The 25588-nt window shown below is 46.6% G+C and overlaps 1 protein-coding gene across 9 annotated transcripts in view; it reads left to right on the forward strand.

Moving 5' to 3' along the window:
- PRDM2 (PR/SET domain 2) overlaps positions 1-25588 on the forward strand; it is a 125788-nt gene that overhangs the window by 61201 nt on the left and 38999 nt on the right. For 6 of the 9 annotated variants that reach the window (XM_045063775.1, XM_045063780.1, XM_045063778.1 and 3 more), the window contains 2 exons: positions 13415-13525; positions 19162-23542. The exons of 1 other annotated variant lie outside the window; for it this stretch is intronic. In XM_045063775.1, coding sequence (XP_044919710.1) covers positions 13415-13525; positions 19162-23542 — 4492 coding nt within the window. Of the gene's footprint in view, positions 1-9905; positions 9965-13414; positions 13526-19161; positions 23543-25588 lie in introns of all 9 variants that reach the window. 2 more of the 9 variants (XM_045063782.1, XM_045063779.1) reach the window with 2 other exon arrangements.

Raw genomic sequence — 25588 nt, forward strand, 5'->3', positions numbered from 1 at the left:
ATGTGTGTGATATATAAAAATACCAGTTTCTAAAACAAGATTATGACATTCAAAATTCTTGTTAATTTGATACTTGGAAAACTTTTCCGTTTATATGTTCTTATTAATTTAATCAGTATCTGAATGACCCAAATCTGATTTCATCCTTAATAAATTAACTGTATGTTACCAGTTATGTGTAGTTGCAGAGAATTATCTTTGCTTTGGTTAAAAAGAAAACCAGTAAGTTCCCACTTAGGCTAACCACCCTCCAGTTAAAGCTGTGGGTGATCAACAGTCTTTCCCCTTGTATTTCTAATCCGTCCTATTGGGGCAGTCTTTTGTAGGTTTCCTGAGACCGCACATGCCACAAAAATGAAGACAAACTGGTTTGTTCTCCCCTGTTTAGAACCCCAAAACCAGTCGTGTGCCGTATTTGAAGTTGCGATACAGTTTAGAATGGGCAACCCTGCAAATTCCTGTGCCTTTATTTAAATTTTAGTTTTTTCTATTGTTTGGCTTCTTAGGTTCAGTTTTCATTCTCTTGCCAGTTGGAGGGGTAGAATATGCCTTTCTGGTTCCGTATTTTTTGTTAACATAAGAGATTTTTAGACCTTGTTACTCTCTGTTACCAAGTGACTGTTGGCGTTAGGCAGAGTGTGTGAGGGTCCTTGGGAGGAGGGAGGGCTTCCACCTCCACCGCCTGCCTTGGGTACCTTCTGTGAACAGATTGATGTCGGCGTCAGCACAGACCCAAGACCGAAGCCTCACATTCCTCTCCTGGGTTCAGGCAGCCGGCAGCGCGGTGCTGGCCTTGCACACGTGGAATGCTTTCCTCCTGCACTTCCACATTACGGATTGTTGTTTCTGTAGGATTGACAGTGGCGTTGAAGTTACCGTTTCCTTCTCACTGGCATTCCAGACAAATAATCAAAAGGAATAATTAGATATAGTCTCAGTCTTGGTTGGATTTTTGAACAGGGGGCTTAAAATCCCAAATTCGCTTAAGTAGTCTGATTAGCGGCTGAAAATCTATCGTCATAGGAAGTTATCTTCTTTGTTGTGTGTGATTGTGTTGTTGATAATAAGATCAAATTTGGGTGGTAAGCTTGATATTTATAGTTCGGATTCCATCAAAATTACAAATTCAAGAATTCAGAATGTAAAATGTAAATTGCTGCCTGTGTGCCAAGATAAATTCAATTTATGGTTGCACGAGAGTGTAGAAAATGTTAAATCAAGAAGTGATGCTGCATTCACGCTCTTCCTGGCCCTCTTCAGTTTTAGAGAGGCAGGATCCCCTCAGTCTCACAGGCAGTTGGCAGAAAGGGCACGGAGTTGGTAAGCTTTGTTTTCTCGGTGAACGATTATTGTGCTCCCTCCAGCTTCCAGTTTCGTGCTAAAGTATGTACAAGTACACTGCCTGAGCTCCATTATTGCTTCTCTGATTACAACTTGATGACTACTTGGCACATAGATAACCTGTTTAAAGTGAGCCTGAGCTGTGTGTGGGGGGCGGGGGGGAGAAGGGAAAAACTGCTGACCCAGCTGTACCTCTAAGTCCTGGGAGATGTACGATGTGTGGACTTTATTGTGGCATGCCAGAACATGGCCTTGGAATTAGGAGGCCGGGTTCATATCCCAGCTCCACCAGTTAATAGCATTATGATTTTAGACAGGTTACTCCACATGTTTTGCTCTTCAGTTTACCTGTCTGTAAAATGGGGATAAGATTTACCTCGCAGGATTGCCGTGAGCATCCAGCGGGAGCCTTGTGGGAATATGCCCGGCACACTGAACCTTGGGTCTGTGCCATTTTAATTGGGGGGCACTGGCAAAATTAGCTCTGTGGTAATTCTGTCCATCCTTCGGTTTGTTGTGGCCCTTCTGGAAAAAAATGAAGGAATAGTTGCAGCATTTTCTGGTATGGCTTTCTGAAATCCATATGTTTTGGTTTGGCGACACAAAGTGAATTAAGTAGATTGAAAATTATGTAAGAGTTAAGAGGGTCTGTAGATTTGCAACTGGATACACCTCATGGCATTCGAGAGCTCCTCATGGGCTAGAGACCTGCTTCTCTCTTAAAAGCTCTCTCGTTTTCCTGGTTATTCAAACTAGGACTCCTGTGGTTACATGGATTGTTGGGTAAGATAACTCCTACAGTTTGATTTATTGTATGTGCCTGGGCAGAAGTAAACACGTTTGACTGTTTGTTGCCCAAATGAAGGGTTTGCTGTTTTCGTGTTCTTTCTTACCTCTGTGTGGTCCAGACCACTCATGACTCCTGTAGTGTTGTGACCAAATTTTGAGTGGTTGACATTCTGGATGGATTTGGGGTATGTTTTCTTAGACTTGAAATGATCAGACAGCCCCGACAGTAACTGTGTGGGAACAGTTTCCTGGCGCACGTGACCGATGAGGAAATCTGTCATTTTACGTCTTTCTGGATGTGCAGTCAGGAAAAAACAAGAATGTTGAAGAGCCGTTTTCTTACAGGTTACTAGGGAAGCTGACGGCAGCAGCTTTAAGGAAACAAGTGTCCTGATTTTCTGTGCAGCATTTCTGTTGAGCAGTCTAAGGAATGGGGTCTTTCTCCGGGGTCACACAGGTATACATACCCCTCAGTATGCATGTTTGCATGAATTTAGAGCTGGACTCTGTGATGATGCAGAGGTCCATGAGCCTCCAAGTGTGGTTATCTCTGACTGCCAGGGGAGAGGAGCCTTAAGTGTTGGCTGATCTTAAAAGGGTCTAGGGTTTCTTTCCCACAAGATTAAGTGAACTGTTAATGTTTAGACAGTTGGTTAGAAGCAATAATAAAATCAGTAGTTTGCAGATTTAAAAAACTGAAATGTAGGGCGCCTGGGTGGCTCAGTGGGTTAAGCCGCTGCCTTCGGCTCAGGTCATGATCTCAGAGTCCTGGGATCGAGTCCCGCATCGGGCTCTCTGCTCAGCAGAGAGCCTGCTTCCCTCTCTCTCTCTCTGCCTGCCTCTCCATCTACTTGTGATTTCTCTCTGTCAAATAAATAAATAAAATCTTTAAAAAAAAACAAAACAAAACTGAAATGTAGTCACGGCTTCTGTTCGAGCATTACTGTATATTGATAGATGTGTTAGTGAGTGTTTGCAGCACTGAAGTAAACTTCTGTCCTTGTACCTTTCCATAGTGACATCTGGGTGGGATCGTGTGAATCACTGGGGAGCAAATGAACAGAACAAATGGATGAATTCAGAATTGTTAGTGGAAGCAGAATGTCATTGTCTTCATAAGAAGGAACATATGCTGACAATTCAGACTTGTAGGCGTGGGGTTTCTGTAATTTGTTTGGTAGAATTTACTGTGGGTAATCCTTACAATTGATTCCATTGATGGAGTCTTTGTCAGGTACTGTGCAGAGTTCTGTTTCTCCATTACATGATTTATTCCTGATGACACTACCAGGTATTTGTCACTAGTGTGTATTATAGTTGGTTCCTATCTGCCTTAATCAGGATTACTTCTACTTAGATCATGGCCCACGGTGGTGCTATATTGTTTGTTTTGTGAATTTCAGTTTTTGTGGGTTTGTGCCCTTCGAGAATCTTTTTTATTCCGAGTACCACTCCCAACACACAGGGGAGGGATATGAGAGCCCGTTCCAGAGTCTTAAGTTGGGGAGCAGGAAAGATGTATAACTTTGGGGGCACAGGAATCTTTTGGGAGCAGATGAAATGGGTGGCTGGTGTGAGAGGGAGACCCTTCTCCAGCCTCAGGCACCAGCCTAGGAGGCAACTGTTGGAAATCCTAGTCCTTGGTGAGCCCTTGCCCCCAGGCTGCTTCTCTTCCTTGAGGGGTTTTATTTTATCCCGGTGTTGGTGAAAGAGAGAAACATCAACTCAGCAAATTGTGGCATAATCCTGGGAGACCAGCACTGAGAAGATTTCATGTTTCAGAAAGGCTGCCATGTCAGTGCTTGGGATTCCGTGGCTTCCATGCCTGAGCAGGGCCCTGGCTGCGCATGCGTCCTTGCTTTACCCAGCTGGCTGCAGATTTACTTCATCCCCTCCCTTGTCTCTTACTGTCCCTTCCCTCCCTCTCCTGGACCTCTATGGTCTTCCCTCTTCCTGCTTTCTTCCTCTCTCTTTCCTTCTCCTTCATTTTTTACTTTTAATGAGATCAGATTCTCTTGAACATCTTTTCCAATCAGCATTTGCTTCTTGTTGATATTAGGTAGGGCCTTTCTGCAAAGGGACTTGGTTTTCGCAAAGTTGGATGTAACTTCAATTTTAAGTTCCTTTGGAGCAGCCATCTTTGTAGTTATTTATATATATAGTTTTCCCTGTAGCTCGTAACAAACTGTCTTGTAGGTTATAAGCATCCAAGAAAAATCAAAATACTTCTGCTTCACCGTGGTTCCAGAAACTTAGTATTTAGAAGGAAAAATTCTAATCTTGCAAGAATTGAGCTCAAGCTAAATTTGAACAGTAATCTGATACAAGCTGGTGTGTCTGAGTGTGAGATGTAATGTTAAATAGACTATAACTAGTAGGATTTAGTTTTTAGGTTCAGATCTTAAAAAAAATCTCCCAATATAAATGTTATTTGTGGCTTAAATAATTACTTTATGAGGAGAACACATTCTAGTTCCTTCTCTGCTTGAATCTGAAAGACAGCATTTTGCGTTATCAGAGTGGGCAAATTTGTGCTGGTCTGTGCGCGTGCATAATCCTCTAAAGGTCCAAGCCCTTCCTGGTGGAGCAGCGACATGTCCATTCACAGGCTCTGGTAGAGATATGTCTGCAGGTGTGGAGGCCAGAAGACGGTTGAGGTCTTGGAAAGAAGAGAACGAGATTGCTGAGCAGTGGTGACGAATAGCCTTAAAAATGATGCCGGAACAAAAGTGTCCCATGGTAGATCCAAGTGATGAGTAGCTTAGTATCTCTGTAGATTGTTTTATAACCTGTTTCTTAAACCTGTGTCAAACATGGCATATTAATTTCACATTCTTAGGAGAAGAAAAATAAAAGCCAGGAAACAGTACTCTCAAGATGATCACCATTGACTGCCTGCCAGCACACTGACCCTTCACTTACACCTGGGAGGCACTCAACACGGTTATTTAAATTAGATTTTTGATTTAAATAATGAGGGATAAAATAACTGAGTGCAGTGAAACAAGAAAAAGAACGCAGGCTGTGTGGCTGCTCAAAAGGAGGAGGGAAATTAACTTTCGGTTTGAAGTCACATGATGCACGGGGAAATGAGTTGAAGACGACCTGCTGGAAGGTTAGCGGTGGTGATGTGAATCGGGAGCAGTGTCGGCTGCTCAGTAACGTCTCTTCTGACTCTTTTACACTCCCTTCCAGTGTGTGTCTGTTGTGAATTTTGATGTTTTTTTTCCTGGACGCTTAGACTTGGTGTTCAGGTGGGAGGTAGAAGAGAAGCTCCTGTTACTTTCTGCTGTGTAGGCAACATAGACCATTGAGACCTTTTCCAAATTGTACTGTTATAAAATGGCATATGTTAATCTCAGCCAATAGTGGCCATTTTCAGTTGGCTCATTAATTTTGCCTTTGTTAGCTGTTTCTTTGAAAAATAACGTATTCATTTGTTTTTTGCATACTGTAACCAAATGTTCATCTAGAAAAATGAGAAAATACAAACACAAGCAGGTATTCTACCTTCCTTAGTGATGAGGCTTGACCCCTGTTCCTCCGAGCATTTCTGGAAATCATTGCAGATAATGATTTTAAGTATTGTAATGGTGTTTTCTCTCAGATTTATATCTAGAATTCACTTCCTGAAAGTATTTTTAATCTAAATTTCACAGTTAATCCATCAGGATATAGTTCCGTAAAATTCATTGTAAATGAATTTCCTTTCAGCTGAGGACGGGGGGGGGGGGGGGGGGGGGTTGCTAGGCGCAGACCACACACCCCCTCCCTACACAGCTCCAGTCCCTGTTTGTTTGGCCTCCGGGGATTGACTCTTGAACTGGAGTTAATGTAGTTGCCAACGCACTACATTAAGTCGGTTTTCCGACTTGAGAAACATTTTTCCCCCCATAAAACAAAAGCTACTGAAGATCCCTGAGAAAAACCAGAACCCTAGAAATTAAAATAATTATAAAGTAGAACAGGCTGGTAGCTTAAGTTTCAGAGGTATTTAGTTAGTTAGTCTCTAAAATCATTTTGTTCATGCCACAAGACTTTGAGGTTCCAAAGAGTATAAGGAAATGTAATGGTTTCTCAATTTGAATTTATTTGAGTTTATTTGGGGAGTCTTTTCTGGTATTTGGGATTATGCAGTCAAAGCCACTAAAAGCCTTTTTTAGAGAAACGAAAAGCTCCCCTCAGATGTGATCCTTGCTGTTCCTCCCATGAGCCTGGCATGTGGATGAGTTGCGGGCCAGACCCTCCACAGGGTGCAAAGGCTGTGCACCCCCGCAGCGTGAGGCAAGCATCCCAGGAATTTATGCCGGGATCTGCGGCACTGAAAAATCCAGAACTTTTCCATTGTTTCTGTTGGAAGCAAAGCCTAGAGTCCCGTTTTAATACTATGAGCAACTTAAAACCAGAGAGGTTTTATTTTTACAATTTGTCTCCAGGATTATAGACAGCTTTCTTGGCGAGTGTAACTACAGAAAAAGGGTGAAATTATGCCCAAGCTACTCAACAGAATAGTTTTACTATCAGGTACATTTTCAAGTTATTTTAAGTATAAAAGTTATTTTAAGTCTAAAGGAAGTGTGTAGCATATTATTTTCGTGAAAACCAGTTACTGCCCGGCATCGTGCCGGTTCAAAGTGTTTCCCTCCCAGACACTGTGGAGAGCCGGGGCTAGGCTCCGAGTGGCTCGTCTTCCCCCAGTGTCACCTTGGGCAGCCGTAGCGGCCACTCTGACCATCTGATGGACACACCCCATCCTGTGTGCAGCTGGGCCGACCTTTGCTGGAGCCTTTCTGGCCGTGGTTTCAGAGGCTCTGCTCTTGCCTCAGTTCTGCAAACCAGTTCCCGCTTGTCCTCACCGTGACTTCTGCTGACTTCCCAGAGTCATCATCTTCTGGTTTTCTTTTTTAAGCATACGTTAAAATTATCGAAATGGACTGTTAATTCCTTATGGAAAACTTATCTGCATGTGTTCCAGCTTCTTTCCTCTGTACTCACCAACACTAACAGGAGAACGTTAACCAACCCCAGACAGAAAACTGCTGGGGTCTGACTCTGTTCCCTTGACCAGCCTCCACGGGGACATCTCGGTTATCATCCTTTCAGCCATGACTTTGCTGTCGCCCGTCAGTGCCCTTCCTCACTACCGGGTCTGCTAGAGATGGCGTGTGTGTGTGCGCGCGCGCGCGTGTGTGTTAATGCTGTGAAGAAGTCATTTAACAAGAACTTTATGCTTTTTAACATTTTCTAATTTATTTTTTTAAGTTCACGCCCAGCCCGGGGCTTAAACTCACAACCCTGAGTTCAAGAGTCAAGTACCTTACCGACTGAGCCAGCCAGGCCTACTGAACTTCATGCTTTTCTACCAGCCAAGCCTTTCACCTTGCCTGTGGAGCTTGGACTGCGCTCTGAAGCCGGTGTTCTGAGTGCTGCTGTCAGGGCCGTGCCAGCCTGCTGTCAAGAAAGCTACATCCTTGTCTTTCACAAACTTGAAAAGCTCTATACTGACTTGATGTTTTTATGATAAATTTCTCAAACTTGCCTGCAATGCAGATGGCGCCATTAATTATCTTTCATGAGGGTGAAAGAATTAGGGCCCAGAAAGTGTCACTCACAGCAAGGCCTCTAGAACACGGTGGACAGAACAGTGAATCGGATGGGAATTAAAGTCCCAGTTTCGCTGCCAGCTTGCTGTGAGATTTGAGGCAACTCCTGCAGCGAGCTGAAGCTTCCGAGAGGGATGTCGGTGGCGTTTGGGGAGCAGAGAAGGCCACCTTTGAGGCTCCTTCTGCTTCAAATCTCAGGTTCTTCTCTTTTCCCTTTTAACAGCCCATTATTCCCCCATCCCGTGTCCGTTCTGTGTGCCCTCGGCTCAGCCTTTTTAAATCCTTGTACGAAAGCCTCCAGTTTTCAGATTTCTTAGGAGGGACCCTCTTGGCTGAGGCCAGGGAGAAGAGGAACACCGTGCGAAGGAATGCTTGCAAAAGGAGATGTCTCAAGGCCAGGGAGAGGAATCTTAGGAATGTCAGACCCGTGAAACCCTGGGAAGCAGAGGGGAAACCTGAGGCAAATGAAGCCCAAGGAAATGGGGGGTTTTGTAATCACAACATCAGAGGTAACCATGCAAAGTGGGGGCTCCAGTGGAGGCGAGTAGATGGAGGCACATGGCCAAGGTGAAAGGCTCAGTGAGATGCAAGGCCCTGGAGGTGGCAGGCGCAGCCCATCCTTAGGGCACTCCTTCCAGGGGTTCCTCTGGGGGAGTCTGGAGGCCCCTGTTCAGGGCAGCTCATGTTCTTGGTGACCTTTCCTGGCAAGTGCTCAGAGATGGAGCCTCACCTTGAATGGAATCAGCTGTGGATGTGAGTAAGATGGTGAGCTCCCGAGCCCTGCTTCTCTGCACCAGTACTGAGTTCTGATGTTGTACCTAGGAGCTGGGTAGCTCCCCAGTGAGGAGGCGGTGCATGCAGAGTTCTATAGGGTTCTAAATTTAGTTCACTTAAATCACGAAGTGCATGAGCCTTCGCTGTTGTGATGAATTTTTAATGGAACTTGAACACGCCTTCCAGAATTTGGTGTTTTCTCTGAAGCCTGCACATTTTAAGTGAAACATTATTCTCTAGAATTTGCTAGGGTTTGACCAGTTTTATTAGACTAGTAGAACACAGTCCAGACCTAGGTTAAACTATTTATGTGATGCTTTAGGCAATGTTGATTTTGCAACTTGCATCTGAGACACCAGAGGTATAATGCTAGACATTATCTTTAAAGAGTAGTCATTATGACTGTTGACTTCTCTACATGGTAGCTATTTCACTAGAAACCCCAGTGTTACTGATACTGTTTAATGGTGAATCATATTTGCTTAGGTTGAGGTTCTGTGCTATGGACTGATGAGCGTTTCTGGCATCAGATGAAATTGAAATGGAAAAAAAAAATCTGCCTTTTCTATAAACGGCAGTGGATGTCTTTGTCACTTTTTCTTTCATTTACCTTTGAAACCAAGTGAGATAGTGCATAGAGAGTGCTTTGTAGGGGCGCCTGGGTGGCTTGGTCGGTTGTGTGTCTGACTCTTGGTTTCAGCTCAGGTCATGATCTCAGGGTTGTGGGATCGAGCCTCAAGTGGGGCCCCACACTCCGCCAGGCGTCTGCTTGGGTTTCTCTTTCTCTCTCTGTCCACTCCACTCCTGCTGATGCACATGCTCTCTCTCTAATAAATAAAATCTTTAAAAAAAAAGTGCTTTATACAGCATATGATGTTTTTATTATGTCATTACTGGTCTTAAGAAACGTAGTAACAAGAACAATTTTAGCCTCATCATCCTTGCTGGTGCGTTCTGGCTCTAGAGCTGATTTAGTTGCGTGACCTTGGGCATGTGACTTCACGTCTCTGGTCCTTGGGTCTCTGCAGGATGAGAGGTGCGGATGGGGCCTTTGGCGAAGAGGGGTCAGAGGGTCTGTTTTGCAGCAGGGATGTGGTGCGGGCCTGAGAGTAAGTATACCGAGTGGGCCCTCCTGTCTGTGGCTGAGACCACAGTTACAGATTAATTTATTTTTATCTGCGTGTGTGTGTGTGTGTGTGTGTGTGTGTGCGCGCGCGTGCGTGTGCCTGAGAGCTGATGCAGTAGGTGACTGCTCTTTTCCTTCTGCTTCATTCAGTTTCCTTTATAACTGTGTATCTTTTCCTTACGGGCACGAAGTTCGTCCTGTCCTCCATTGTGATCTGTCCGCGTTTCCATTTCACTTTCCTTGTGTTTCATTCCTGTATCTTTCTTGTTTAGACCAAGTGGAGCGCGCAGCTGGCAGTAGCTTCTATGTAGGACCCTTCAGGACCCCGATGGTAAGTGCACACGTGTGCTTACCAGGCGCCCAGCGGGCTCTGCCGGACCCGTTCCCGAGGCCCGTCCCGCCTCACAGACACCAAGAAGTCCCTGCACCCTTGTGTAAGCGTCCTTAGAGGTGGTTTTTGGTTATAGGCTTATTTTTATTTTCTCTTTTAGTTTGATTACAAGTAGAACAGAAACCAAAGTAGCAGGAAAAGAAATTTACTTACTTAAGGAAATGTAGCAGGTTCCCCCACCTGTTACGGCAGTATTTGGCTTTGTGAGTGACCCCAAGCCGGCCTAAATGTGAGTTGGGACACCTGGGCCCTAATTTCTGTTCTCTCGTAGACTGATTAGCTGGTCCCTCTGGGGCCCTGGCCTTCATTTTTCTCTCAGAAGAGCAGGTAGGGCAGGTGGTTTTGATAGCCCCTTCATCTCTGGTCTGCGGCCCTAATGGGAAGTAACTCAAGTGTTAGATGGTTCTGATTAAGATTATATCATTTCATGTGTCTGGGAATCTCTGTCTCACAAATGATAATTAGATTCATGATAGGCTCATTTCTATGGTAAGTTAAGTCTGTCGGTGTTCACCAAAGATACTTAGGAGTATATTTAATTGTTCTTTAGTTTTTACTAGTGGTTTATTAGTAGTATTCGCATACTTTTAAAATTCATAAATATATAGACTGCAGAGCCGCATTATGTCTTTGGTGACCTGTATTGTATTGGTTCAGCCCAGTGGTTCTTAACCTGGGGAGACCTCCCACCCCTATCCCGGACATTGGCCATGTCTGGGGACTTTGGCTTGTCACCGTTCAAAGTGGGGTGGGGGTGCTGCTGGCATGTAGTGGGTGGAGGCCCGGGGTGCTGCCGAGCGTCCTCCAGTATGTGGGACAGCCCCCCAGGGAGGATGTGATTCGTGGGATGCCCAGGCAGCCTGTGGCCCTCTCAGTAGGATGCACATGTCCCTGCTTCCAGTGGTTTCTCTTCATAGGGCGTCAAGGTTACCTGGTCTTGTTTTTTAAAGAGGACACCTGGAGGGGGGCGGGGGGCACTTCTCACTGATTAGGTTTGCGGAGGCCAGAAGCAGACATGGACATTATCAGCTAGGTGTTTTAATATTCTTTCAGGCCGGGAATGAAACTTAAAGTGGTACTTTTGACTTTTAGATAGTCGTGTGATTTCAGTCTGAATATGTATTAGTGAGTGATATTATTAAGGTTGTGCTGTTCTATTATAAATCTAGGAACGTCACGTATTTAATACTCTTGTTTACATATAGGCCAGTTTTTTTGTATGACCTGCTAACCAGCTTTGTATAGCGCTTGAGAGGCTGCAGAAAATCTCTGAATTGCTTTTTTAAGGGATTCTATTACAATAAAGGACATCTGTTTTTCTGTTAAATTTCACAGTGTGACTTGTTTTAATGTCCCTAAGCTTCCTGTGTACCAGACAAAGTGTACACTGTACAACCGTATTGTACCTTCACCTTACTTACTGCAAAAGCTCAGGCCTATGCAAAGTAGAGAGTAGGAGGTAAGAAAGGGTCGTTCCTTGGGCTCTCTGGGGTACATGAGGTGGTATGTGATGTGATGTCTTAAAACATTTTTGTGTTAGGGATGGAGGGAAAAACTTTCCTGAATCTAACTTTGAATTAAGCACTCTGCGGCTCAGGAGTCCTCCCGGGGGTCTCCGCAGACAGGAACTGCGGCATTAGAGGAACTTAGTAGCCGGGAATCATTTCTACCTGTGTTGTTTGTGCCCAGTGATCTGATAGGGATTGGGCATCGCACATAGGGAAGGGCGTCTGTCGTCGGGAGGATAAGAAAATTGTCTGGAAGCAGTTGGATTGTAGGCGTCCTGAAGCACAGCCGGATTCCTCAGGAGCCTTGTCGTCATCACATTCGGGCTTAGTGCCCTTCAGTTGACCAAGGGAGAGAGAATTGCAAGAGGATCTTCCGTCTTCTGCTGTGGAGAGGGGTCCTTTGTGTCCTTGCCCTTTACAGGGGGGGATTGCTTTGTAATCCTCCCCTGCACGCTCATGGCTTCTGTTCCCTCCAGAATGTGGTTTCAGGGAAGTGCTTGCTTGGGTTCTGAGTCCCATTTTAGGTGCCTTTGGAAATGAGGGATGGAGGTGTTACCAGGAACTTATTTGCACAGACTGTTACCTTATTTCTTGGCAGAAAGCATCAAAGCATTTTTTTTTTCATGGACCAAAGAATAGGGATTTAAAACCGTATTGGCCAATTATTGAGTATATTGTACCCCCCCCCCCGTTTCATCTCTTAATTATTTATCAAAATGTGGTGGTGTTTTTTAGGATTATTTGATTCATATTATAATGGATGTTTCCATTTTTTAACCGTTAGGAACTTTTCAGTGTTATTTGTATCTCTCACCTCATTTTTGTTTGTTGTCTGTAGTTCAGTTAGTGCTGCTCCGTAGTGATCCTTTTCCAGGAGCAGTAAGTGGTTTCCACTCGTCATTTTGCCAGTTCAGACAAAAAGGTCTCACGAACCTTGTTTTGAAAGAGGAAGGACCGCCCTGCATTGCAGAAGGAGAGGGAAGGAGTGTTTGGGGAGGATGAAGAGGAACCTGTTCTGAATCTGAAAACTGAAAAGCAGGAGCTACCAGGACAAACTCGGAATTTAAAAAAAATACCAAAGAAGGGCCACAGATTCTGGTTAAATCCCAAAGAGACTGAGCTTCCAAACGTTCGGTACTGGTACTTTTCCGGAGAATTGCTTGTCCGTATCGAATATCTTGGTGACCTGAGCTCCTTGTTCTAGCTTGTCAGAAGTGCTTTGCATTTTAATCTTACCTCCTGAGCTGTGGTAGCGGTTGGAATCCAGTTAGTGTTTCCTGAATTCCATTCTTCCCGTTGTTGAGGGAATCCTGAATTGTACTGGACCCGGAGTCCAGTCCGTGGGCACCCTCAGGATTCATGCCGGCTCGACAGTGAGTTATTTCTCATTACTCTGCATTTGGTATTGGAGCCTCTGCGCATAGGCGTGCGTCCTTGGCAGTTCAGCGGAGCCTCCTCCTGCCATTTCGCTTCACAGTTATGGATACACACGTCTTAACTAAAAAGAGCCCAGGTTCTACTGTCTTGTTTTTCCCCAGTGTGCTTCTCACAGACTTGCCAGTCCTTATTTGTGTGGTATTGAAACTCGATGTTAGTTATCGCTCTCATTTCCCTCCAACATCAATATTTTTAACTTTTCTGGAATAGACGATCTGTTAGTTTGGTAGGGGAACTCATGCCCAAGAAAACGGGATTATGGGTTTCTTTTTTTTTTCTGACACGACTTAAAAGTATTCTGATTCATCGTCTGTTCCTTTCTTTAGAAATCTGATACAGTCGCCTAGAAATCTGCCATTTGCTGTCACTGGATTAGTAATTGTCTTTTTCGAGAATTCAGGGTAATAGTGAGTGCGTAAATAAATAAATAAATGTTGTGTTTTAGGGAAGAAAAAATCCCAGGAAAGTAAAAACAAAGCAAACAAAACCGAAGACCTACAGCTGAAGACAAGTGAGCCAGATTCTGCTTCTGCAAATATGAGAGATTCTGCGGAAGGTAAGCTTGGAAGTTGGCCTTGTATAATTTAGGTATGTATGAGAAGTTATTGTAAATCTCCTTGGGATGCATGCCCTTCTGAGACTTCACCCAAGAACTGGAAAGGGTTAACAGCAGAAGGCTGCCTGAACCTAACATGGCGAACTGAGCCTTCCACCTCCCACTTCCCTTAAAAATATTACTATACTAAAGACCTTCTTTGTTGAAAACGGAATTACTCCCTGGTTAAAATGAAATGAAACATATACTGTATGATGACACTTTATAATAAAGTTCAGAACCATCAAAAACAAATCTCTGGTGATTGAAGTGAGACTGGCAGGGGCTTGAGAAGACTTCGGGGACACTGGCACTGGTCCATCCCTGAGCTGCGTGGGGGCGTGTCAGTGTGTTTACTCCAAAGTATTTTATCCAGCTATATGCTTATGATTTATATCCTTATATTATGTTTGCACTTCAGTTAAAAGCTTACTTGAAATATCGTACACCTTTGATTTTATATATCAGCATGAAAAGTGTGCAGAGTGAAGAGTATTCTTGTTTTTGTGTGTGGTTTTTTTTTTTTTTAAGATTTATTTGAGAGAGAAAGAGGGAGGGTGAGTGGGGGTGGAGGGGCTCAGAGGGAACTGTGGGGCTCATCCTAGGACCCCGGGATCATGCCCCTTGTTTTTTGTTAGAAATTAAATTCCTATTTTATTTCTGTGTGTTTCTCCATACCAGATTTTCTTATCATCCCTTCTGAGGATTGATATTCTAGGTCCTCCACGAGGTGAGAATTCAGAGAGAGAGGCATGGATTGCAGATTCATCAGAAAGGCAGATTGCTCTGTGCCCCTTGCAGCTGAGCGACCATATTGAGACCTTTGATAATAGAAATGAATTTGTTACGTGGCAAATATGTGCAGACTGGAGCTTTCTAAGAAGTGTCTGTAGTGACCCAAACAGGCACATTTCAAAATGTAGGCTTGTGACTCTTCCAAGAAATATTTGTAGAGGAAAAAACCCAACAAAATATTTCGGATGCCTTTTAAAAAGGGCGAAAAATTGATGTGATCTGAAGAGAAACCAGAGTATTTGGATACCTTTTAATAAACCACTTTATTAGCACTGTTTGCGATGATGACATTCGTAAAGGATTAAATCCTGTGGCATTTTATGAAGCAAGAACAGACAGGTTGATTTCCTAGAGCCTTGTGACACCAAGTTCTGTGTGCTGATAGCAGATTTGCTAATTAAGACTTTTGTTTGAACGATGGCACAGATACTAAAGAACCGAAGTGCCTTTTGTGACAGAATTAAAGAAAATCCACCAGCTGTCTCTCACCTTCAGTAATTGAAGACAGGTTATTTATTCCTGACATGATGTTTGGTCCTATGAGGAAAAGTACCTAATACTTAACCTGTTTGTGGAGTAGCTGATCCAAGTGTGATTGGTTCCTCACAGGCTAGCTGTCAGCTTCTCCTGAATGTTCGGCATTGTCCTCAGCAAGCAGTCTGTGTACTGAGCAAACAGTCCTGACTCTTCTTTGTGTTCCCTAAACCTTCCTTTATTTTTAAAACTCAGCAGACCTCATCGGGTGTGTGGATACACGTTGGTGTGGGCCTTACTAGTTAATTAATAGAGCTCTGAGTGTTTTGCTCCATATGACTTTGGACAGTTTTAAGTCTGGCACTGTTTACCAATCAAAGGGAAAGAATCCCCCCCCCCCCTTGTAACAAAAACCACAGATTTTGGCTAAAAATGGACTCTAAAATTACTAAGCCTTAGAGATGTTATTTTCATTTTCTGTTGTCTCATTTGGATTTTTTTTTAGCAAGATGCTGAGTCTTTGTTGAAAATGTACGTGGAAAGGGAGTTAGCTCCTGCCACCATCAAATGACTGGTGTCCCTGTCTGTGGGGGAATCGTGGGATTAATGAAGTTTGTGAGAGGAGTTTGGGAGAGACGGCTGGTCTGTTGGGAGAGAAGTAGTGGACAGAAAAGTGAGACTGAATTCCCTGGGGAGGGGGTCGGGGGGGGGCAGGGCTGAACAGGTGAGCTTGTCGGGAATACCTGGTGTTTGCCGAGCTAGGAATGGTTGGCCTTGTTAGCCGCCCCCCACATCCAGGTGGTCACCGGGTCTGTGGACAGGTGTCTTCTCCTGACAGTCTGGCTGCTCTTTTCTCTGTCCATTGCTTCCTTCCATTTCCATCTTTTAGTCTCTCCCTTCTGATACCCTCTCCTTGGAACTAGTCTCGAGCCTTCAGGACTGTCCTCCTCCCAATCCCATAAGCCATCTTGCTGCCAAATCTCCCATATGACACTCTGCTGCTTTAAAATACCTTAATGGAGCCCCATTGCCCCCAAGTAAGTCCACACTGATTCCCAGTGTGCGACATGTTTTCATTCCTCCTGTTTGCTTTTCCTTTTCTGTCCTTGACCTCCAGGTTCAGCCTGCTCAGTCCTTTCTCTACGATGCATTCCTTCCCTGATGAGCAAAGTAGTTGTTGGGTGTTTCTCCTCCGTGCTTCCGTAGCAGCCCGTACTAACCCCAAAGCATGGCCGGGCATTCATGACAGTCTTGGTGCCTGCCTACTCGTCCGAGGCTGGAGATGAAGCTCTGTGAGGATAAGGGTCTGGACAGTCACGTGCACCAGTACAGGCATGTAGTAAATACCGGCGCAGTGAGGAGCCAGCGGTCAGAGTGGCTCTGCGTCCTTTACAGAGCTTTTCTTAACGCGTATTCCGTTTTCTTAAAAGGGGCCTCATTCAGCAGGGACTCGGGTGGGACTGTGCCGAGAGCAGCGCTGTCAGCTTTAAATGGGCTCGTGACAGGACCTGGCTTCGAGTTCCTTGCTGTCCCTGTGATTCTTCCCAGCCACTTCTCCGCTTCTCTGCTTTCCTTGATAGCTTCACTATAGTCTCCCTGTCTCCCCACTCTGTCCCTTCTCTTAGGAACTCCATTAGGCGTTTGTCCCCACTGTTGTCTCCGCCCCCACACCTCCACCTGGTGTTCAGCCCTGTCCTTTTCTTAGCCAAACCCCTTCGTAGTTCCGGACACAGCTGATTGCTCCCTCCTTTTGGAACTTTCTTTACTCTTCTCGGCTCTCCAGATAACCTCACTGGCCATTCTTCTGACCTGTAGGTACTGGAGTCCTCTGGGGGCCATTTCCCCACCCTTCGTTCTGCGTTCATTCTCCAGGTGGCCGCGTACAGTCCTTGCTCCAAATACCACTTGTAGTTTGAGAATTTATACAGTCTGGGCTCAGCCTCTTTGTTGAACTTGAGTCCTACAAAACAGATGACTTAATATCTTGACTCAGGTGTGTGTGTCAGTGTGTTTGTGTCTCCAAAGTAACTCTTGACTCCCCCTCAACACACACACTCAAGGGGGGGGGGGCATTGCCTAGACCTACTTTCCCTCAGTCTTGTTAGTAAATAGGATTATTCCAGTTGCTGTGGAATCCTCCTTGGCTCCTCCTTCCCCTCCCCCCTCCCCTCCCCATCACAGCCAGTCAGCAATCTTGTTAGCCTTTCATCTTCAAAATACATCTGTCCCGGGGCACCGGGATGGCTCAGTGGGTTAAGCCTCGGCCTTCGGCTTGGGTCATGGTCTCAGGGTCCTGGGATCGAGCCCCACATCAGGCTCTCTGCTCAGCGGGCAATCTGCTTCCCTCTCTCTCTCTCTGCCTCCCTCTCTGTCTACTTGTGATGTCTGTCTGTCAAATAAATAAATAAAATCTTCAAGCAAAACAAAATACATCTGTCCAGTGTCTGACCACTTTCCACCACCTCTCCCTGCCTTCATCCTTGTCCACCTAGAGTCACCTAGAGTTTTCTTTTTTTTAATTTCTCAGTTCCTTCTCACCCCAGACCTTCTGACTTCTTGCTGGTTGTTTTTGTTTGTTTGTTTGTTTGAGCACATCTAACCTTTGTCTCAGAGCTTGTGCATCCGCTGTTTTCTCTGTCTGGAGGGCTTCCCTCCCCCAGATATTTGCATAACTCATTTTCTTTAGACTTATGCTCCGCTGTCCTCGCTGTCCTCGTACTAGTGAGTCCCTCCCTGAGTCCCTCCCTGACCACCTGTCTGGGCTCAGGTGGGTTTCTTCTTTTTTCTTTTTATTAAGTTTTTACTTTAATTCCAGTGTCGTTAACATCGAATGTGACACTGGTTTCATATAGTTAACATACAGTTAACCTCCAGTGTGACACTTCTCATCGCAAGCAGAGGCCTGTACAGAACTACTGAATCACTACACTACTCTTAATCCCATCTCCTGTTTCACCTGTGGCCCTCCCAACCCCCCGTAACTACCAGTTTGTTCTTGGTAGTTAAGAGATGTCCTTTATTTGGTTTGTCTTTTTCTGTTTTCCCCTTTGCTCATTTGTTTTTTTTTTTTTTAATTGCGCACTTGAGTGAGATCATACGGTATTCGTCTTTCTCTGACTGACCAATTTTGCTTAGCACTAGACTCTCTCGCTCCATCCATGTTGTTGCAAATGGCAAGATCTTATACTTTTTTACGGTTGAGTAATATTCATGTGTGTGCATACCACATCGTCTTTATCCATTCAACTGTCGGTGGGCACTTGGGCTGCTTCCACAGCTTGGCTGTTGTAAATAATGCTGCAGTAAACATAGGGGTGCATATATCCTTTTGAATTCGTGTTTGTATTTTGGGGGGTAAAAACCCGGTAGTGCTAGATTGTCCTAGATTGTGGGTAGTTCTATTTTTTTACTTTTTACTTTTTTTGAGGAACCTCCAATACTGTCTTGCACAGTGGCTGTACCAGTTTGCATTCCCACCAACAGTGCATGAGGGTTCCTTTTCTCCACAGCTCCTGAGTTTTTAATAATTTGATTTGTCTTGGGAAACGTCTTAGCTGCTAAATATATAGTTTTGGTCGGGAAGGAGGGAGAGAATCATTCTGTTCCAGACAACCTATGAAGAACCTAACCTGGTGATGCGATTTACAATTTCCTAGTTTCAGTTTGGAATCAAGAGGAATTAGAATTCAGGACCAGACTCCTGATATCATTATCAGTATCATTGCATACTGGATCCAAATCCCGTATTGTGTCAGTATCAGATGCCGGTGGATTTTTTTGTTTGTTTGTTTTTTTAGAGGTTTTATTTATTTGAGAGAGAGGGTACATGTGAGATAGAACAGGCATGAGGAGGGCAGAGGGAGAGGGACCAGCAGGGAGCCCAGTGTAGGACTCAACCCTAGAACCTTGGGATCATGACCTGAGCCTAAGGCAGACACTTAACTGACTGAACCACCCAGGCTTCCCTCCAGCACGGTTTTACCTAATACACTTTCTGTCAACAAAATTGAATTTACATGTGTGTGACTGAACACAGAAGAGATTCGGAGCTCCCCGTGGGCATACCGTGTTCGTACACGTATCCTCACCACACGGCGTGTTGCCTGGTGTGTGGCAGGGGCTCCGTGAGTGTTTGTTGAATAAATGAACAGAATGGATTCCTGTCCACTGTAGCTTCCTACACGAGGAGGTAGAGCGTTCGGTTGCTGGTCATAGTCTCCCGCACCCATCTTCGGTGATAAGAGGAATCGTTTGAATACTAAGAACTGATCCTCAAGTGACTAGTTTTCGTCCTCACGCCCATGCTTCTGCTTCCCTGTGCCTTCTAGGTCCCAAAGAAGAGGACGAGAAGCCCTCAGCCTCAGCCGCGGAGCAGACCGCCGTTCTGCAGGAGGCGGTCAGTCAGGATGTGCTTCCAGAGCTGGTAGCTCCCCCCGCTGCCTGTGAGCCCCACACAGAACCAGACGAGAAGCCAGAAGCCACGAACTGTGAGGGGAATGATTTGGAGGAAGAGGAGGAAGAGGAAGAAGATGAGGAGGACGAGCTGGAGGAAGAGGGGGAGGAGGAAGCGGACATGCCAAATGAAAGCTCTGCGAAAGAGCCAGAAATACGCTGTGATGAGAAGCCAGAAGATTTATTAGAAGAACCAAAAAATGTTTCAAAAGAAATGCTTGCGGGCTCTCTGGAGGTTCCACCTGTTCCCAGAACTCCCAAAACTAAAGAAGAGGCCAACGGCGATCTGTTCGAGACGTTTCTGTTTCCATGTCAGCATTGTGAGAGGAAGTTCACGACCAAACAGGGGCTTGAACGGCACATGCACATTCACATATCCACGGTCAATCATGCTTTCAAGTGCAAGTACTGCGGAAAGGCGTTCGGCACGCAGATCAACCGGAGGCGGCACGAGCGGCGCCACGAGGCGGGGCTGAAGCGGAAGCCCAGTGTCGCGCCGCAGCCGCCCGAAGAGCCGACCGACGGCAGGGCGCCTGGGGACGGGGCTGCCGCGAAGGATGACTCGCTGCCGTCCGGGCTTGGGCAGGACTCGCTGCTCACGCATCCAGAGAAGGCCCCCCAAGAGACCATCCAGTCTTCTGTTGGAGAAGAAAATGGGGAAGTCAAAGAGCTTCATCCGTGCAAATACTGTAAGAAGGTTTTCGGGACGCACACCAACATGAGACGGCATCAGCGCAGGGTGCACGAGCGTCACCTGATTCCCAAGGGCGTGCGGCGGAAAGGGGGCCTCCTGGAGGAGCCGCGCCCTCCCGCGGAGCCTGCCCCGCCCGCCCCCAGTGTCTACGTGCCCAGCACAGAGCCCGAGGAGGACGGGGAGGCAGACGATGTGTACATCATGGATATCTCCAGCAATATCTCGGAAAACCTGAAGTTCTATATTGATGGCAAAATTCAGACCAGCAGCAGCACGAGTAACTGTGACGTCATCGAGATGGAGTCAGGCTCGGCAGACTTGTACGGGATAAATTGTCTGCTTACTCCGGTCACGGTGGAGATCACCCAAAACGTCAAGACTGCGCAGGCCTCCCTAGCAGAGGATCTTCCTAAAGAGCCTTCCAGCGGCACAAACAGTGAGTCCAAGAAACGGAGAACCGCGAGTCCTCCCACACTACCTAAAATCAAAGCCGAGACGGAGCCTGACCCCTCGGTGCCCTCGTGTTCCTTATTGCCTCTCACCATAGCCACGTCAGAGGCCGTGTCTTTCCACAAAGAGAAAAGCGTGTACTTGTCATCGAAGCTCAAACAACTTCTTCAGACCCAGGACAAGCTAACTCCTCCTGCAGGCATTTCCACGACCGAAATCCCGAAGTTAGGGCCCGTTTGTGTGTCCGCTCCCGCGTCGATGCTCCCCGGGACCTCGAGCAGGTTTAAGCGGCGGACCAGTTCTCCTCCCAGTTCCCCGCAGCACAGTCCCGCCCTTCGAGACTTTGCGAAGCAGAGCGACGGCAAAGCATCGTGGACTGATGGAGTTCTAGGTTCCAAAAAGCCCAAATTAGAAAGCCACAGCAGCTCACCGGCGTGGAGTTTATCCGGGAGAGAGGAGAGAGAAGCCGGGAGCCCGCCGTGCTTTGACGAATATCCAGTATCCAAGGAGTGGGCAGCCAGTTCTACTTTCAGCAATGTGTGCAACCAGCAGCCGCTCGATTTATCTAGCGGTGTCAAACAGAAGGCTGAGGGCACAGGCAAGACTCCTGTCCAGTGGGAATCCGTCTTGGATCTCAGCGTGCATAAGAAGCCGTGTGGCGACTCGGAAGGCAAGGAGTTCAAAGAAAACCATCTGGTGCAGCAAGCCTGCAATGCTGTAAAGAAAAAGAAACCAACCACGTGCATGCTGCAGAAGGTTCTGCTCAATGAGTACAATGGCCTCGATTTACCGGTAGAGAGCGCTGCAGATGTGACGCGGAGCCCGAGTCCTTGTCAGTCCCTGGATCCCCAGCCAGATGCTGGCCTTGGCCCGGATTCCAGTTTACCGGCCCCTGTGGCTGAGTCCCCACCCGACGTCTCTCCTTCCTCACCTGCCCTGCAGACCTCTTCCCTTTCTTCTGGGCAGCTGCCTCCTCTCTTGATCCCAACACACCCCTCTTCCCCCCCAGCCTGCCCTCCGGTGTTGACTGTTGCCACGCCACCGCCTCCACTCCTTCCTACTGTCCCTCTTCCGGTCCCTTCTTCCGGGGCTTCTCCCCGTCCGTGTCCCTCTCCTCTCTCGAATGCCACCGTGCAGTCCCCGCTTCCCATTCTCTCCCCTACAGTGTCTCCGTCACCATCTCCCGTCCCTTCCGTGGAGCCGCTCACGTCTGCTGCCTCGCCCGGACCCCCCACCCTTTCCTCGTCTTCTTCCTCCTCGTCTTCCTCCTCTTCCTTCTCCTCTTCGTCTTCCTCCTCTTCCCCCTCGCCGCCACCGCTCTCAGCAGTATCCTCTGTTGTTTCCTCCGGGGATAATCTGGAAGCTTCTCTCCCCATGATAACCTTCAAGCAGGAGGAACTAGAGAATGACGATCCGAAGCCCAGGGAAGAAGCCCAGCCTGCAGTTGAACAGGAGATTGTTCAAGAAACATTCAACAAAAACTTCGTCTGCAATGTCTGTGAATCACCTTTTCTTTCCATTAAAGATCTAACCAAACATTTATCTGTCCATGCTGAAGAATGGCCCTTCAAATGTGAATTTTGTGTGCAGCTCTTTAAGGCTAAAACTGATCTGTCAGAACATCGCTTTTTGCTTCATGGCGTTGGGAATATCTTTGTGTGTTCAGTTTGTAAAAAAGAATTTGCTTTTCTGTGCAATTTGCAGCAACACCAGCGAGATCTCCACCCAGACAAGGTGTGCACCCACCATGAGTTTGAAAGCGGCACCCTGAGGCCCCAGAACTTCACTGACCCCAGCAAGGCCCATCGGGAGCACATGCAGAGTTTGCCAGAAGATCCTTTAGAGGCGTCGAAAGAAGAAGAAGAACTGAATGATTCCTCCGAAGAGCTTTACACAACCATAAAAATAATGGCTTCTGGCATAAAGACGAAAGACCCGGATGTCCGACTGGGGCTCAATCAGCATTACCCGAGCTTTAAACCACCCCCATTTCAGTACCATCACCGGAACCCCATGGGCATCGGTGTGACGGCCACAAATTTCACTACACACAATATTCCACAGACGTTCACCACTGCCATCCGCTGCACAAAGTGTGGGAAGGGTGTTGACAACATGCCGGAGTTGCATAGACACATCCTGGCGTGTGCTTCGGCCAGTGACAAGAAGAGGTATACCCCTAAGAAAAACCCAGTGCCCTTGAAGCAGACTGTCCAGCCCAAAAACGGTGTGGTGGTTCTCGATAACTCCGGGAAGAACGCCTTCAGACGAATGGGACAGCCCAAAAGACTGAACTTCAGCGTCGAGCTCAGCAAAATGTCCTCGAACAAGCTCAAACTAAACGCATTGAAGAAAAAAAACCAGCTGGTCCAGAAAGCAATTCTTCAGAAAAACAAATCTGCGAAGCAGAAGGCCGACTTCAAAACCGCCTGTGAGTCGTCCTCGCACATCTGCCCGTACTGTAACAGGGAGTTCACGTACATCGGGAGCCTGAACAAACACGCCGCCTTCAGCTGTCCCAAAAAACCGCTCTCTCCTTCCAAAAAAAAAGTTTCCCACTCATCCAAGAAAGGCGGACACTCCTCACCTGCAAGTAGCGACAAAAACAGCAGCAGCCACCGGCGACGGACGGCGGACGCGGAGATTAAGATGCAGAGCACGCAGGCTCCTCTGGGCAAGACCAGAGCGCGCAGCTCGGGCCCCGCCCCGGTCCCGCTGCCCTCCTCGTCCTTCAGGTCCAAGCAGAATGTCAAATTCGCGGCTTCGGTCAAGTCCAAAAAGCCAAGCTCCTCCTTAAGGAACTCGAGCCCAATCAGAATGGCCAAAATAACTCACGTTGAGGGGAAAAAGCCCAAAGCTGTGGCCAAGAATCATTCTGCTCCGCTTGCGAGCAAGACGGCCCGCGGCCTGCACGTGCGGGTGCAGAAGAGCAAAGCCGTCCTGCAGAGCAAATCCGCTTTGGCCAGTAAGAAAAGAACAGACCGGTTCAATGTAAAATCTAGAGAACGAAGTGGGGGGCCGGTCACCCGAAGCCTCCAGCTGGCAGCCGCTGCCGACCCGGGGGACAGCAGGAGGGAGGACAGCGGTGGCAAGCAGGAGCTGAAGGACTTCAGGTAAGCTGAGCCTTCTGGGGCCGGAGGAAGTCCGAGCTGACCGGTGCCGGGGGGGGGAAGACGGTTGGAAGAACACAGTATTCTTGCCCAATGGCTATTTTTTCCTGTAGAATTTTGACACAAGTGTTTAAAGGAAGTAGCTGTTGGTTCAGTTGGAGGCATGAAGAAGGGTCACGCTGCTTTGACTGCCTCAGACCTGAATTCCCAGCTTTTGTGTCAGATCTAGGACTCACTGAGTGGAGTGGTACCGTTTCTTTGACAGGGCCGGTTGTGAATTGGATTTGAAACCATGAAAAAGCTCTCAAAAGTACCCTGTTACGAAAAGATGAAATGCTTTCACGCTTCCTTCATATCTTGGGTCATATCTCAGTGTCACATTGTGTTATTTCTGGACCATAGATCATCGCTCATGGTTAAGGTTGTTGGATCACCGAGTTCATTGAAACCACATTGTAGTCTTGTTTAATATTTCTATGACTGGAGCATAGTTACAGTAATCGAGCATGCTTTTATCATTCATGCTTTCTTTTATCGTGTTTTAATTTGAAAAAGTTGCCCCATTGGTTAAAAGAAACACACGACACCGTACTCCTTTTAAGATGCCTTATGTCTCCCCACCCATTCCCCTCTCCAGACAGAGGATAAGAAAAACGGGCCAGATTCCGAAGAAAGGAGAGGAGGGAGCGCTGAGAGCCTTGCATGGGGGCGCAGAGCCTGGCAGGTCCCTCAGGCGGGGGTGTCCGTGCCTTTGTTCCCCCCAATAATGGCAGAAGAATTCATCTTAGGGTGGAGGTGACGTCACCGTTTTATTCTGTGTCCTCCCTGTATTAAGAACTGTTCTCAGTGACACATTAAAGACACAGGGCAGTGGTTAAATTTGTCATACTGACTTTCACACTTTCCAAGTTACTCAGGTAACCTGAGCTGATGTGTGGTCTCCGAATCCCTGCTCCTGGGTGATTCCTCCCGGTGAATCCCGTGTGACATAGGCAACATCAGATAGAATTGCTGCAAAATAACTTCCAAATCTTGTCCTTTCAGAGTGACGAGCTGCTCGGCTCTAGGCTTTCTTGGCTGTAACTTTGAGTGTCTGAAAACTCTGGTGTTTCAGGCAAAGCATTAGTATGAATTCTGAGGAGTGAAAGCGTTAGAATGAATTCTGGGGCGTGACTGCCATTTCAGAGTCCTGAGGATGCCGAGGTGCTGTGGTCACTGCACAGTTGATGAGCAGAGTCCTTGGTGCAGGTGTGCCTTAAGTCATGGCTGAAGAACGATGTAGAGAAGGGTCATCAGCCAAGGCTGATGGGAATAATTTACTGTAGGAAGGAAGGGTCACAGTTTTAAAGAGCGACTTTCATGAGTGAACTGAATAATCCGTCACGGTAGTTCCAGATTGGCGTCTGGTCTCCGGCCATGGCATATGCCTAACATAGCATCTTGGAGTTTAGCCTCAGCAACAATGCACACCTGTTTCTCAGCTCTTCAAGCTGCCTGCCTGTGGCAGTTTAACTGTGTACCTGTTTGTACCCCGTCTGTGTTCTGGAAGTTCCACAGCAACAGGATGTTCTTGAACCCAGTCCTTTTCAAGGTTAAAGAACCAGAAAATGCCATCATTTTCATAGACTGTACTGAAAACACCTCCCAGGTGGTTGATGCTCTAGAATGTACTATGCATCCCTTTTTGTCTGCAGTGTTACCTGAAAGCATCACTCATTTTATACCGGATCCCAGTTTATACAGTTCAAGGGTGAGGTTATGAAAAATTAAAGTACAATGAAGATAAAGTCTCTGAGTGACTATACATGTATGAAGTTCATTCACTTGGCCTCTTACTCATCCAGTGCTTTTTTTTTTTTTTTTTTAAATTTTTATTTATTTATAAGAGAGTGAGGGAAGAGGAGAGAAAGAAGGGAGCACAAGTGGTGGGGAGGGGCAGACAGAGTGGAAGAAGACTCCAGACTGAGCAGTGAGCCAGAAGTGGGGCTCGATCCCAGGACCCTTGGATCATGATCTTAGCCAAAGCCAGACATTTAATCAACTGAGCCA

Source organism: Mustela putorius, unplaced genomic scaffold, assembly GCF_011764305.1.
Source record: "Mustela putorius furo isolate JIRA1106 unplaced genomic scaffold, ASM1176430v1.1 tig00003853_pilon_pilon_pilon, whole genome shotgun sequence".
In the NCBI taxonomy this organism is placed as follows: Eukaryota; Metazoa; Chordata; class Mammalia; order Carnivora; family Mustelidae; genus Mustela; species Mustela putorius.